The sequence below is a fragment of the Danio rerio genome, chromosome 23 (assembly GCF_052040795.2).
Source record: "Danio rerio strain M-AB ecotype USA chromosome 23, GRCz13ab, whole genome shotgun sequence".
In the NCBI taxonomy this organism is placed as follows: Eukaryota; Metazoa; Chordata; class Actinopteri; order Cypriniformes; family Danionidae; genus Danio; species Danio rerio.
In genome coordinates, this window is record NC_141043.1 from 19,905,890 (window position 1) to 19,921,550 (window position 15,661).

At 38.9% G+C, this 15,661-nt stretch overlaps 2 protein-coding genes across 15 annotated transcripts in view; one reads left to right on the plus strand and one right to left on the minus strand.

The window, feature by feature from the left end:
• Positions 1-69: 69 nt before the first annotated feature.
• On the minus strand, positions 70-4,679 carry LOC137489161 (uncharacterized). Of its 10 annotated transcripts, none has more exons than XM_087306785.1 (5): positions 4,519-4,679; positions 2,436-2,657; positions 1,274-1,492; positions 458-679; positions 70-257 (listed from the first exon to the last, which is right to left on the minus strand). In XM_087306785.1, exons 1-5 carry the CDS (start codon positions 4,531-4,533, stop codon positions 141-143), a joined length of 795 nt encoding a protein of 264 aa, XP_087162911.1. In that variant the 5' UTR covers positions 4,534-4,679; the 3' UTR covers positions 70-140. The 10 variants fall into 10 exon arrangements, with proteins under 10 accessions (XP_087162911.1, XP_087162918.1, XP_087162917.1 ...); XM_087306792.1 differs by having other exon boundaries at positions 70-254; positions 458-676; positions 2,436-2,654; positions 4,519-4,664; XM_087306791.1 differs by having other exon boundaries at positions 458-676; positions 2,436-2,654; positions 4,519-4,664.
• A 9,241-nt stretch (positions 4,680-13,920) lies between these two features.
• The window catches only part of fbxo44.7 (F-box protein 44, tandem duplicate 7), a 54,418-nt gene continuing 52,677 nt past the window's right edge, over positions 13,921-15,661 (plus strand). For 3 of the 5 annotated variants that reach the window (XR_015522956.1, XM_087306144.1, XM_087306151.1), the window contains exon 1: positions 13,921-14,028. Coding sequence is in view for 3 of the 5 variants with exons in the window: in XM_087306144.1 (XP_087162270.1) it covers positions 13,921-14,028 (108 nt within the window). In the remaining 2 variants the exon portion in view is untranslated. 5 annotated transcript variants of the gene reach the window in all.

The following is a 15,661-nucleotide window of genomic DNA, read 5'->3' on the forward strand; positions in this document are numbered from 1 at the left end:
TCCATTGTGTTGGTGTATAGAGCCAAAAATATTAGAATTGTGTCGATATTAGAATTGTGTCTAACTCTGTTTAAAAATATCATTCTTATCTCTTATTGATTTATTTGTTCATCTTTGAGGCTGATCTTTCAGGCTCCTCATCAATAGGGTGCAAAATCTCCAATGCTGCCCACCACCGTCCTGCGAATGTAGGTAGGCGGTGGACCAGGCCGAGGTTGCCGGAGAGGAGGGTTCTGGAGATTAACAATGTCGTCCTGCTGAAGAACAGACATAATCATGAAAATCTCTTTCTGTCAGTTTCAGATACAACACGTCTAACCCTTGTGTGCTGTTGAGGAAGTTTTCATCCACTCTGGGGGGATTTTGAGTCTTAATTTGACCACAACTTTCTTTTGGGGAACAATTCTGGAAAAGCACATTCAGTGTAGACGAATACGTAATTTTAAGACTGACAAACCTGTTCTCTCATTCTTCTGAGAGGGCGAGCAGCCTGAAGACCACGCAGAACCCCACGGACTCTTCCATTTATTGCTAAATCTCTCTGCTGAGGTCTGTCAGGTTCATTCTGTTGCTGCTCCTCAGGTTGTGGTTCAGGGATTCGATTTTGTCCCCTACTGGCTACAACCTCCACATCCTGCTTGTTCTGATGAGGCATCTGATTTACAAATGCTTCATCCTGCTGGAGACATAGACAAAATCATGTAACTCAACAGATTTACAGACAACCTGAAGATCTGTTTACTCAAATGGCTGGAATCTACCAAAACTTTATACGTGAGTGTATTTATGCATGCACACTATGATTTGTTGTTTTACTTCATATTACTTCATATAAAAGCCAGACACTTTTTTTTGCATAGGCCTTTCTAATGGGATAATAGTGCAAACTAATAATTAACTGTAAAAATGACAAATATTTCCTTTTCTCAACCAGGAAAACCACAAACAATTAAGAATACATGATTATTGGGCGTCAAGGCTTTACAATCAAAAAGTGTCATTTAAATGGAAGTCAATGGGGCAAAAACAGCCACTAACATAATGAAAGGGTAGTAACAATACACAAGGGTAAAGAGAACATTTGAGCATATTTATAAGCAACAGCATTGAGTTAAAAAGTAAGATATGACCATTTTAATCTTAATCTAAAAATAATGCAGATATAACATATTTTTTTACATCACTTACTTTTAAAAAAAATAGTAGAAACTTACTTTAAAAGGGTAGACAAATTCTTAATTCTGCATGGGTAAAACAGAAAGCAGAAACTAACCTGTTCTCTCATTCTTCTGAGAGGACGAGCAGATTGAAGACCACGCAGAACCCCTCGAACTCTTCCATTTATTACTAAATCTCTCTGCTGAGGTCTCTCAGGTTCATTCTGTTGCTGCTCCTCAGGCTGTGGTTCAGGGATCTGATTTTGTCCCCTACTGGCTACAACCTCCACATGCTGCTGGTTCTGAAGAGGCATCTGATTCACAAATGCTTTATCCTGCAGACAAAGACAAAATCACATTACTCATCAGATTTACAGACAATCTGAAGATCTGTCAACTCAAACTTCTATATGTGGAATCTATGATTTAACACTGAATCTACCAAAACTCTGTAAGTATTAATGCACGCACACTATGAGTTGATTTACTCAATAGAACTCCACATAAAAATCAGACACTTTTTTTTCTTTCTGCTGACTAATGATCAACAGTAAAACTATTTCCGGTAACACTTTACAATAAGGTTCATTAGTTAATGCATTAACTAACATGAACTAATCATGAACAACACATGTACAGCATTTATTAATCATAATTGAACATTTACTAATGCATTATTAACATCCAAGTCCATGCTTGTTAACATTAGTTAATGCACCATGAGTTAACATGATCTAACAATGAACTACTGTATTTAAATGAACTAATGTTAACTAACATGAACAAATACAGTGGTAAATGCATTGTTCATTGTTTGTTCATGTTAGTAAATGCATTAATTAACATTAAATAATGAACCTTATTGTAAAGTGTGACCCTATTTCCTCCTAACTGAGAAAGCCCCCAAACAATCAAGAATGCATGATTATATGATTTCAAGCCAAGTGTCGTTATAATGACGTCAATGGAGCAAAATACAGCCTCTAACATAATTAAAGAGTAGTAACTATACACAAGGGTTAAAGAGAACATTTGAGCATATTTACAAGCATTAGTGTTGGGTAAAAAATCATATATGACCATTTTAATCTTAATCTAAAAACAATGCAAATACAACAGATATTTTACATCACTTACTTTAAAACGTAACTAAGTAACACATTTATTTTTCCAGCACTGATGAGCAGATGGATGCTTGATTTTTGGGGAACAATCCTGGAAAAGCACATTCAGTGTAGACTCGTTTTTAATTCTAAGACTGAGTAAAGACTGACTAACCTGTTCTCTCATTCTTCTGAGAGGGCGAGCAGACTGAAGACCACGCAGAACCCCACGGACTCTTCCATTTATTGCTAAATCTCTCTGCTGAGGTCTCTCAGGTTCATTCTGTTGCTGCTCCTCAGGCTGTGGTTCAGGGATCTGATTTGGTCCCCTACTGGTTACAACCTCCACATGCTGCTGGTTCTGATGAGGCATCTGATTCACAAATGCTTCATCCTGCTGGAGACAAAGACAAAATCATGTTACTCATCAGATTTACAGACAATCTGAAGATCTGTCTACTCAAACTTACATTTGTGGAATCTTTGATTTAACACTGAATCTATTAAAATTCTATTAGTAAGCGAGTGTATTTACACACACACACACACACACACACACACGCACACACGCAAGCACTATTGGTTGTTAAACTCAAAAGAACTCCATGTAAAAGCCAGATGCTTTTTTGCACAGGCCTTTCTAAAGGTTTAATAGTGCAAACTAATGATCAACAGTAAAAATGACAAATGTTTCCTCTTCTCAACCAGGAAAACCACCGACAATCAAGAATACATGATTATTTGGTGTCAAGGCTTTACAATCAAAAAGTGTCATTATAATGGAGGTCAATGGGGCAAAATCAGCCACTAACATCATGAAAGGGTAGTAACAATACACAAGAGTTAAAGAGAGCATTTGAGCATATTTATAGGCAACAGAATTGGGTGTTGGGGCGCAAGGGGGACAAAGTAACGCAGGGTTAAAAGTAACAGAGTTTTAAGGTATTTGCTCAGGGTTGACCATGGCATGCCTCCAAGGTTTTCACCACAGTGTCGCAGACATCTTTCTGCCAACTATTGAAAAAGTTTGGCAAAATTTGGATTTGCAGCATAAAAGTATTTTTATTATAGTCAAATTTTTTTATTTAAAAAAAATCTGTGAAAGTGCATGTAAATCTTTAATTTGTTGTGATCATTGTTTTCTAGGCTCAAAGATTAAACCATTTTGAAAGATGTAAAAAACACAGTGACTGCTAGCCAGTTTTGAAGAAAACACGACACAGCGGGGTTCGTTGTAACAGTGTGATACAATTCAGGCACACACTGTTGGACACCAACTAATCTGACAATTTTTATTTTTATTTTGAGTGTAATGTTGAGAACTTCATTCATTAATTTTCTTGTCGGCTTAGTCCCTTTATTAATCCGGGATCGCCACAGCGGAATGAACCGCCAAATTAGCCAGCAAGTTTTTACGCAGCAGATGCCCTTCCAGCCGCAACCCATCTCTGGGAAACCTCCACACACACATTCACACACATACTCATACACTACGGACAATTTAGCCTACCCAATTCACCTTTATCGCATGTCTTTGGTGGGGGAATCCGGAGGAAACCCATGCGAATGCAGGGAGAACATGCAATGTTGAGAACTTTTTTAAATAAAATTATTTTAATAGAATTTTTATTTTTTTATTCATTTATTTATTTATTTTTTGATAGACTAAAATAATTTTCTTGCTAATACTACAAATAGATGCACTGTATATTAATGGATAATATTACAAATTCTATGAATTCTATGAATAAATGAACATACTGTACTATGTAGAATAAAAATATTTACAAATACTGAGAAAATATAGCTACTTTTAAAAGTAAACAAAATTTAAATTAATTGTGTTTAATATGGCTTTTTAAGCATGTGTTACCCCCCTGTCTGTTACAACTTGCCCCGCAGGTGGGGTAAATAGTAACACTTTTACACCTGGCACTTTTGGCAATACTGTACAGAAACCATCTGTCCGGCGATCACTTTCAGTGCTCATTTGTAGGAGAGGCTTGTGTTTTGTTGGTAAAAAACAAAAGGTTCGTCTAACCCCAATACTTCATTTATTATTTGACCAAAACCAAAAAGTGTAACTTTGTCCCCTGCTCTCCCCTTTGTGTGTAAGAATGCAGAGGTGGGTAGTAACGAATTACATTCACTTGATTAAAATTATTGGGTAACGTGTACTTTTTGAGTACATTTAAATAGGCTATATGTACTTTTACTCCTACTCAAGTAAATAATTAGAGAAAAATCTTTACTCTTACTTCGCTACATTTCATGCTGTTCCTCCGTTACTGTCAAATGCTATTATTAAATATGATCAACAAGTTTTGTTTACAAATATCACGAGGTGCAACATCGGAGAGGTTGTGTCGCGAGAGGTTGCTATAGTGACGCGTCTCTTGCTTTCGGTTAGAGAGCGCGCGCCCATGTTTAAATGATGGCTGAAGTCAAAAAAGACGTGCGAGTTTATACTGCGGTCACGCCATGGCCATCTGCGAGAAGGACGGTCATGCTGTCTGTGTATGTACTGTCACTGTGATTTTATTGCAAATTACGGATGCGAGCATTTTATTTACGCACAAAATATTTATGACAGGGATTTTAATCCAAATTACGGATGCGTGAATTTTATTTATGCATGAAATATTTATGACAGTGATTTTATTCCTATACGGATGCTTCCCCCACCAAAGACGTGCGGTACAGGTGAATTGGGTAGGCTAAATTGTCCGTAGTGTATGAGTAGTATGTGTGTGAATGTGTGTGTGGAGGTTTCCCAGAGATGGGTTGCGGCTGGAAGGGCATTTGCTGCGTAAAAACTTGCTGGATAATTTGCCGGTTCATTCCGCTGTGGCGATCCCGGATATTTATGACAGGGATTTTAATCCAAATTACGGATGCGTGAATTTTATTTACGCATGAAATATTTATGACAGTGATTTTATTCCTATACGGATGCTTGAATTTTATTTACGCACGAAATATTTATGACAGTGATTTTATTCCTATACGGATGCTTGAATTTTATTTACGCACGAAATATTTATGACAGTGATTTTATTCCATATTTTTGAGACGTTTATGATTACACGTACAATATGACAATTCCGTGCGACTGGCAGCAGTCGTGTACGAAAGTCATGTCGTGGGTGTCAGGGCAGTAAACCAGGACTTGAACGGAGATGGGTCTGGGTGCAGACCTGGTGCAGTGCAGTCTGGGCTGCATCCAATGCTTTTTAATGGGCTCACCTAACCCCACCCCTAACCCTACCCGTCACAGTGACGTCACTAGCTCAATTTGAGTGCATTGTGTCTGACATTGCATTGCTGAGTGATGCAGTCTCAGCTTGCATCATAAAGGCTGCATCCAGATACTATTGCTTGAATGCAGCAGTAGGCCACTAACTTTATCCCTTCTAAACTTTACCTCATGGGGCCAGCCTCCGCCTGGATTTTACTGAACGCCTGTTTGTGGGAGACCAACCTAGGGCGGCTTACGAAAACCTTTCATATGAATTAAGTAACAATACAAATGACAGAAAAATGCTTCAAGATGATGTCAATGCCACGTTTCATGGGGTTTTCTGTAAAATAAAAGAGAAAAAGGAAGACGGTAAGAATAAATCACTGGTACTATCATATTTTGTCTGATTTTATTAAATTTCTGTAGATTGAGCATGTCTTTGGCTGCTTTCATTTGATAAAAAATTTCTTGCAGAATTTGGGAGAAAAAAAATAAGAAAGTTTGTCAAAATATAGAAGACATTGATTATTTCATGCTTTCGCTGTCATTATTAAAATTCCTTGGCCACGTTTCTCTTCGATAAATCTTGCAGACATTTGCCCATCCATAAATGTGATTTCTGCCCGAGTCTGATATTATACATTAATGTTGATGTTGGATATATGATAAAGATGACATCTCCCATGATTCTGAACTTAGTCATGGCATCGCCAAACTATGGCTTTGTTTGTTTTGAATGCGTGCCTTCTAGCATTGAAAAAAGACCTATTGTAGTGTTAAAGGAAGTTCACCCTTTTGTCATTCCAAAAATTCCCCAAAAACATGAAAACACGCTGTGATGCACTGTCAAAGGGCAAGAAGAACCAACCCCAAACACAGAATTAAGCTTTTGCTCAAGTAAGTTGCATACAAAGTTATTGCAAATGTGAAAAGAGAGACATGCAGAATTCACTTTGATTGCATCAATGTGCAAGTTAAAAAAAATCACATGAGGGGCTTCACAGTAGTGCAGTGGATAGCACGATCTCCTCACAGCAAGAAGATCGCTGGTTCAAACCTCGGCTGGGTCAGTTGGCATTTCTGTGTGAAGTTTGCATGTTCTCCCCATGTTTGCATGGGTTTCCTCCAGGTGCTCTGGTTTTCCCCACAGTCCATAGACAAATAGGTGAATTGAATAAGCTAAATTTGCTGTATGCCTGTGAAAGGAAGTGTACGGGTGTTTCCCAGTGATGGGTTGGTGCTGGAAGAGCATCTGCTGTGTAAAACATATGCTGGATAAGTTGGCAGTTCATTCCACTGTGGCGACCCCAGATTAATAAAGGGTCTAGGCCAGGTGTGGGCAAACTTGATCCTGGAGTGTCCTGCATAGTTTAGCTCAAACCCTATTCAAACAGACCTCCCTATAGACCTTTTTCTTGGAACGCAAAATTACCCATTTTGCTTTAGTGTATGCGCAAGGAGAATGCGAAGAACTTCCGGTCGGCAGCTGATGCGTGTAAATAGTCACATTTGGACAGCTTTGAAACAATAGTTTTAATCTATTTTACCTGCTTTTATCCTCTTTGAACTAATACTGTTGTCCATCAGCACCATCTCCTGGACTGATCATTTAAAGAAATGCAATCTAATAGGAAGGAAAACAGCTGCTGTGAGGCATTTTCCCCTCGTTGTCAGACGGCATCTTCTGCAGTTTAAATGAAGCCTCGTCATCGCTAAAGTCAACATTTTCTCTTTATTTCAAATATATAACCAGCCCAAACAAATGTAATTCACCAATATGTTTGACACACACACGTAGCCTGTACTGTGCCACTGACACACTGATTTAATAACTGTGACAAAGTGAAAATATAGGCTAGTGTCATTTCGAAATGACAGAAAAACACAAACCGTGGTAAAAACAACACACGAAATAAAACACAAACGGCTCGCGATTAGAATGAACAGCAAATCAGTCAGCAGAGGATCAATAACAGACTTTTATTGGTCATTTTTGTAAATTGCACGACTTTCATACCTGTTAAGTTTCATGCCAGTACTCTGGTTTGCTCTCTCTCTCTCTCTCTCTCTCTCTCTCTCTGTGTGTGTGTGTGTGTGCGTGTGTGTGTGTGTGTTAAAGAGCCGCTGAACTAACAGCTGACAGGCCGTGAACGCACACACCCACTGTATTTCTAATGGCAGACACGTGAACTAGGAGAACATTTTCCCTGATTTTCAGATGCACTTGAACCACATGTGACATTATAACGGCTTTAACAGACACATTTCTAAGTTGTGTGTCACAAAAACACTCTGTTATCCATTAAAAACGTTATTGAAACCCATTTTCGGAGCGCAAATTACCAGTTGTACATGCTGTAAACGGAAGTTTTTAGCATTCTACCGGAAGACGCTGGTCACTATGGCGCCCTCCATGCAGCAGCCATGAAAAAGGTCTATAGAGTTCAAATGATCTTGAAGACACTGATTAGTTTGTTCAGGTGTTTTTGACTAGTGTTGGAACAAAACTCTGCAGGGACACCGGCCCTCGAGGATCAAGTTTGCCCATCCCTGGTCTAGGCTGAAAAGAAAATGAATGAAAGAAATCACATGAGGTGAAAAATTATCCCATGAGGAAACTAGAGAAAGTAACATGGTGCTCCAAGTTTGGTGTGAACCTGGACTAAGAATAAACATGTGCCTCGCCGACGCTGACATGCACTTCATGTCAAAATGTAACTACACATGGCAACGACACGTAGCGCAAGCTCTGTGATAGGTTGGCTTGGTAGCGGTGACAAGCATGGGCTGTGCTTAGAGCTGTGAGCTTGATGTGTGAAGTGTGGAGTCCCCGGGAGGAACTCTAGATGGAAACTTTTGTTTTACCTTTCGATTAAAGTTATTGCACACCAGCCAGTCCCCGCCTCTGAATGAGCGAGTTTTATCTACTTGTAGCATTCAGAAAAAACAAAAGTAGAAAAACTCGACACGGAGGGACATAAAAACCTACTGCCAGCTAGCATTTCAGAAGTGTTATTGCAGAGCAACACAAACAGCTCACAGAAGTATAAATGTTCGACTAAATGCAAGGCAGGCACCGTGGGTCATGGTGATCACTCAACGCAGGAGTATAAATCAGCCTTTAGCCAATCAGAAAGGAGAAAACAGCGTAAGCTGACATCCAGAGACCAAACTTTATCCACAGCCACTATGGCCACAGCCATATCACTCTGCAGCTCAAGACCGGTTACTCACTGAAGCTAAGCGGGGCTGAGCCTGGTCAGTATTAGAATGGGAGAACACATGGGAAAACCAGGTTGCTGTTGGAAGTGGTGTTAGTAAGGCCAGCAGGGGGTTCTTAAAACTGTGTACCCAATATAATGATGAGGGCACTATACTGTCAGTGAGTGTTGTCTTTTGGATAAGATGTTAAATCGAGGTACTGACTCTCTGTGGCCATTTAATATCAGATGGCACCTTCTTGTAAAGAGTAGGGGTGAAACCCCGGTGTCCTGGCCAAATTCCCTTCATTGGCCTTTACCCATTATGGCTTCTCAATCATTCCCATCAACTTAATTGGCTCTATCACTGTCACTGTCTCCATCAATAGCTGGTGTGTGGTGAGCGCACTGGCGCCATTGTCCTCTGGCTGCTGTCACATCATCCAAGAGGATGCTGCACACTGGTGGTGGTATGGAGAGACCCCCCTCATGATTGTGAAGTGCTTTGGGTGTTTGGTCATACACAAGTGTGGACAGCTAAGGGCATACGTGTTACAAAAATAGCTGTTAGGAAAGTCTACTCGCAAACACCACTGGACTTTAAAACAACAATAAATCAGGAATCTCAGTTTGTTGAAAGCATACAGTTCAACGTACCATACCCTACTGTCAAATAATCAAGGTGTGCTGTAATAGTTTCAAAGTGATAGTCCTGCCTGAATGAACTGGCCCACACCAGGCATTAATGTGGGCTGTGTACAAGTGTGGGCTACTCATATAGAACCCACAGAAGTTACAGGCTAGCCCTCTCTGCAGGGCCGGAGCAAGCTGAACTGCAGAGGACGATCACACCGCCCTCAACCCCAATGTGAAAATGAAAGTGACCGGATATGAAAATGAAGTGAGGTGTTGCGGACCTCTATTCTGCCGCCCTATGCGTGGATATAACTGAGGATGCGCGGGTGCTGAGGGAGGGAGTGAGGGATGTGTCGCGGACACCGCGTTCTATTCTGCCGCCCTATGCGCGGATATAACTGAGGACGTGCGGGTGTCGCAGACCTCTATTCCGCATCACTATGCGCGGATATAACTGAGGACACGCGGGTGCTGATGAAGGTGTGGCTGATGCCGCCCTCTCTATTGCGTCTATGCGCGAATATATCTAAGGACGCAGGTGGTATCGGAGGTGTCGCGGATGCCGCCCTCTCTATACTCCCGCCCTAGGCGGCCGCCTAAGTCACCTCTATGGACGCGCCGGCCCTGACTCTCTGGGCCTGTTTAGATTTGATGTGGCCTGGCTATAGCTTACTATGAACGCAAAAAGCCAGCATTGGCCCTGCATGAACATGCTTACTTGGAACAAACACTAGGTGATGACCATAGATAGATACTCTAGATATCGCATAGGGACCCTGAGCATGCGTCAACAGCGCACCATATTTGTACAATTTTCCCAGGACAAGTGTCATTCAACTGCACTAGTCAAGACAGTGTTATTACTTGAAATGCTGGACTTTGGCGCAGTCATCGGGTGTTATGAGCAAACAAAGAAAACAAAGCACAACAGCAGAACATTTAATAGGTAAGATTCAGTTTTTTATGTTTTTGTATGTTATGAATTTTTGTGCTAAGCAGGTTATTGATGATAATGCGGTCACTTTACTGCATTCACCATAAGGCAAAGCAGCACTAACTTACACTAAATACTCGGCTTATGCTAGTTTTGTTGAATAAAATCAGCAAACAATGCAAAGGAAATATGACAACGAGATTTTGCGCTGCCAAAAACTTGTATTATTGCCAGCTAAATGAAGGAGTATCATGACGGGGATTCATTCACAACCGAGTCGCTCTCTCCGTCAGTATGAGAAGTGAAAGCAGGAGAGGAGGAGTGTTTCAGGACATGATTAGATCAAATTTAACAGGCAGGGCGGATAGTCCATACACACAAACACAAGCTTTTTGTCAGGAATGCCTGTGTGATCACTAGGGCCAGACGGAATTATTTTTTAATTCTCTGTTTTTATTGTTGTGATTATTTTTATGATAGTTTTGCAATCTTTATGTAAATCACTTTGAATTACCACTGTTTATAAAATGTTCTACAGTATATTTAACTTGCATTGCAGTGTCATGTATTGGACAAAATGACAGAGAAAATAGACATATGATCATTTTTCAGTGCAGCTAAACGTCAAGTACAAAAACTTCACATGTTAAGCAATTTGGCTTTCAGAATGAGTGCTTATGAAAATACTAATGTCACATTATCAATCACAGGGAAAGGGGAAAGAAATGATTGAGGAACAGGCAGAGCAGGGTCTGTCAGATGTACAGTGTCAGGTAAGGGTGTTGTGCTTTTATTGAAGGAATAATGACATTTCTTTTGGGGTGAACCATTTTTTAATGTTTTCGGAGTTGTGGCTGTTTACCGGCTTTCACAGGCTCACTGATTTACAATATGATCTGTAAATTTAACAAATGTAATGTAAACAAGTTAGTTATTATGAGTGTGGAAAATGTCTTTTTCTGCATTTATTCTGCTTCAGGAGTCAGTCTGTTGACTGTAAACAACAAAACAAACAATGCAATAAATAGTTTTGAAGTAAAATTTGCTTTGTTGTTGAACCTGAGAAAAACTTTAAAATAATAATAGTGACGTAGTCTCCATGCTATAATAAAAATGATGAAACCATTTTTAACTGTGGGGACATATCTTTATTAGTACAATTCGGTTGTATTATTTGTGTCCTCTTCAAAAAAAAATGCTCGAAAGAAATTTGATATTTATTGTGCCCGCCCATGATTCTACCGGAAGACGCTGCAAATGCTACCAAATGGTTGACCATATTTGACTGACCCTATCTTATTGAGAGAAGAACCTAACTTAACTAAACCTGAGCCATCTCTACCACTTGATTGAAGTATGTTATGCCAAAAAAATCCACTAGTTGTCACTAACTCAATCAAAAGCACTCGTCACAACATTGCTTCTACATCAAAATCAAAAACAAGAAAATCAGTCCTGACATCATGTGAGTTGTTCTTAGTAAAAATGTGTAAGGTAAGCTTATTTTTTTTAAAATTACCCTCTAAGAGCCCTAACTTTACAAAGTTATGTTACTTGGTGCCATGGAAAATATTTAGTGTGTTTGTACAAATTTTTCAAAAACATGCTCGACCAAATGGTTGATTTGTCACTTTATGTCAAAGGTAAAAAAGCAAAACTAATATTTTTATATCATGCATTTCTGCAGTCTGAATGGACTGTTTGCTGAGAAATAATAACTTTTGATCATTCACAGAATAAATATGATACAGCTTGTTATTTATTCATGAATATACTGAAATAATTTCTTAAGTATATTTTTCGACACTTTTAGGACTTTTGGAGTTAATAGAATACATTTTTAGAACTTATGTGTGGAAATAACAACTTTTAAAGATAATTACCTCTTAAATGGCAAATACTGGTGTACCAGCATTAGCACAATTGTAAGATATTTATAATTGATTGTTTGTTTGTTTTTTGTAAATATTTGATGGATGTCAATAGTTTCTATTGTACAAGAACTCGCATCACCAGGCCCTTTTACCAGAAAATCCCTTTACTGATTAAATAATTTAGCATGTTCACTCACAAACATACTCTCTCTCTCTCTCTCTCTCTCTCTCTCTCTCTCTCTCTCTCTCTCTCTCTCACACACACACACACACACACACACACACACACACACACACACACAAATCGTACTTTCGATTGCTCTAACCCCAAATCTTATCTCTAAACCCAACCCCTACAGGAAATTATTTGTAGTTTTACTTTCTGAAAATGAAATATATTTATTAGGATTGCATGTCATACATAATGTCCACATAATTCATCATCTCCTCGTAATATCTGTGTAATACCGATGTTGTTATACATATACATGGTCACACGCACACACACAAACACATATAAATACACTCTTTTACACACTCATATACTCTCTCTTTTACACACATACACACACATGCACACACAGGTACAATCCCACTGTTTCCCACACTCTCTCTTACACACATTATTCACTCACACACACACACACACACACACACACACACACACACAAACACACCCACACTTTGGGAGTTTTTGAAGTTTGATTGATTGGTTAATACCTTAAAATAAACAGGAGTTCCATCTTCTGGAAGCACTCGAAGTTAAACTAAACAAGCAAACTAAATCCTGTTGCACTAATTCACTTGATTTTGGTTTTATTATTAAAAAGATAAATAAATAAACGTGTCCCTGCTGAAAAATCCAGCTTAAACCAGCCTAGGCTGGTTGGCTGGTTTTAGCTGGTTGACCAGGCTGGTTTTAGAGGGGTTTTGGCCATTTTCAGGCTGATTTCCAGCCATTTCCAGCCTGGTCTTAGCTGGTCAGGCTGGAAAATGACCAGCCAAATCCAGCTAAAACCAGCTTGACCAGCCTGGTTTAAGCTGGATATAGCTGGTTTTGGCTGGACTCCCAGCTTGGCTAGGCTGGTCAAGCTGGTTTTAGCTGGTCATCTCCCAGCCTGACCAGCTAAGACCAGGCTGGAAATGGCTGGAAACCAGCCTGGAAGTGGCCAAAACCCCTCTAAAACCAGCCTGGTCGACCAGCTAAAACCAGCCTGGATTTTTCAGCAGGGATACTGTATATTACTATGTTAAATTAAAATCTGAAATATTTTATGGCTTAGGCTTTGATTTAGTATTAAAAATGTTTTATTTTGATTTTGTTTTAATTAAATTGGTCTTACACTTCATATTTTTAGATTTTTATATTATATTTTTATTAATACTGGTACTTTTACCATAAATCAACATCTCAACCATTTGGTAAACCATAAAGGACCACCAACTCGCACTAAACACTCGGCTTTCGCTAGTTCTGTTGAATAAAATCAGCAAACAATGCAAAAGAAATACGACAACGAGATGCTGCGCTGCCAGAAACTAGTAGTCGGCTAAGAGAACGAGTCGTTCATAACGGAGATTCATATACAAACGAATCGCTTCCTCCGGCAGTATGAGAAGCGAATGCACGTACGTGGCTCTGGATGGCCACAGTCCTCTAGCTTGGTCCCGCATTTATTTCAAGGGAGCGCTACCCTGTACTAAAATGGCGCCTCTGTTGACGCATTCCTTCCAATAGCCAACAACAAGGTAGGCGACATCTAATGTATATATCTATGCTGTCTTATGAACGACAAAAGACAAGAATGGCTCAGTCGATCAGCGGACACACTCATGTTTCGAGGGACTTTGAGGGATCTGGGTGTCAACCAGTATCCGACGCAGTGAGTTGTTCTTAAGTATTTTCCCATATTTCTCACGTATTTTTACTCTTTCTATGAAAAGTGAAAGTAGCGGGAGCCGATCTCAAATGTGATATGTGAACAACATTGTTCAAGAGAATTATGCTTTCGTTTTAATTTTACTTGAAAATACGTTGAAAGTAATTTTTAAACGACCAAATTCACTTCATTTCCTTTAAAGCTGTGCGTCGACCATCGACTTTACTATTGCCAACTCTTTGGGAGTGGGCATAGTTAGCTACTTTGAAAAGTAAGCTAAATGTTGCCAGATGACATCATGCACTAATTTGCATATCAGTAACGTCATCACGTAGGACCTGACAAGCGTAGTCTATGGAAGGCCGTTGGGGCCAAAACAAATGCAACAAACGCGTTAACACGTTTTTTTTCTAAACTAGTCTCATCTTTTAAAGCACAATCATTTAATCATTTCTCCAACCTGCTCATTTTAAAATGTACAATGTAATTTCACTTAAATCACATTAAATGTTTTGAAGTCAGTGATCTGTAGCAGATATTTTGTATTATGAAAGGCCAGACATCTTCTATAATGTTCTGTTTGATGGCCTGGGACATTATAATGTTTGTTATTCAGCTGCTGAAATTTATTTGAAAAGTGTGTCCAGAGAAATAAGAAAAAGCTTTATACGACAAGTGTGCACAATCACACAATAAATGTTTTCTTTTTCAGTACATACATACAAATCAACACAAGAACACAGAATGACATTGAAATAAGGGGTTATAAAGTAAATAATAACACATTTTGGTTACAAAATCATAAACAGTATGAACTGTATTCAAAACTCTATTGAAAGGATCAGGAGGATTTTTGGTGGCCTGGTGTTTAATTTGTCCTGCTGCCAGTCAGACTTTATACAACAATATAATTATTGTCATTTAATATTATTCACCATTACACTGTAATGAAGTGATCAATTTAAACAGCATTTAAAAAATCTTAATCTGTTAGACTTCTGGCAGCAATGCACTATGCTTCAATTTATATCTTCTCTGTGCCTCCACAAAAGCACTTAAACAGACATGGGAGGATGTGAGAGAGTGGCCAGGTGAAGCCGAAAAGGAAAGGAAAGGGCAGGTAAAAAAAAAAAAAAAAAAAAAAAACAGCACGTCAAGAAGAAGCAGCAGCTAAAATGCCTTCTACTACAATCAAAACATTTTTTTTTGTTGAATCAATTTAATTGTAGCACCCATTGTGGATCTAAATGAATCAAGTAAATTTAAACTTCCTTGGATGTGTTTTATGAACACAATTTAAATGTGTAAATTCAACATGGTTGTAATAGGTCTGTGTAACTACTATGCAGCTAATTGAATTCAAATGCGTTGTGTTTTCTGACTAAATGTATTCTTCGATTCACTCGATGTCAGTAAAACACTTCAACTCAAGATACTTCTTTGTTACAAGTTTTGGTCTTGTCCATGTATGGTTATTAAAATCTGGTGTGTTACTTCAATTCGATTCGTCTTAGTTGGCAGCACAGAAGTTCAGTAATCTACAAAAAGTACATAAAGCATGCAAACTATTTAACTTTTTTACTTTTTTCATTAGACAATTACAACATTACTACATCAGTCTTGTTCAAGCTCATGC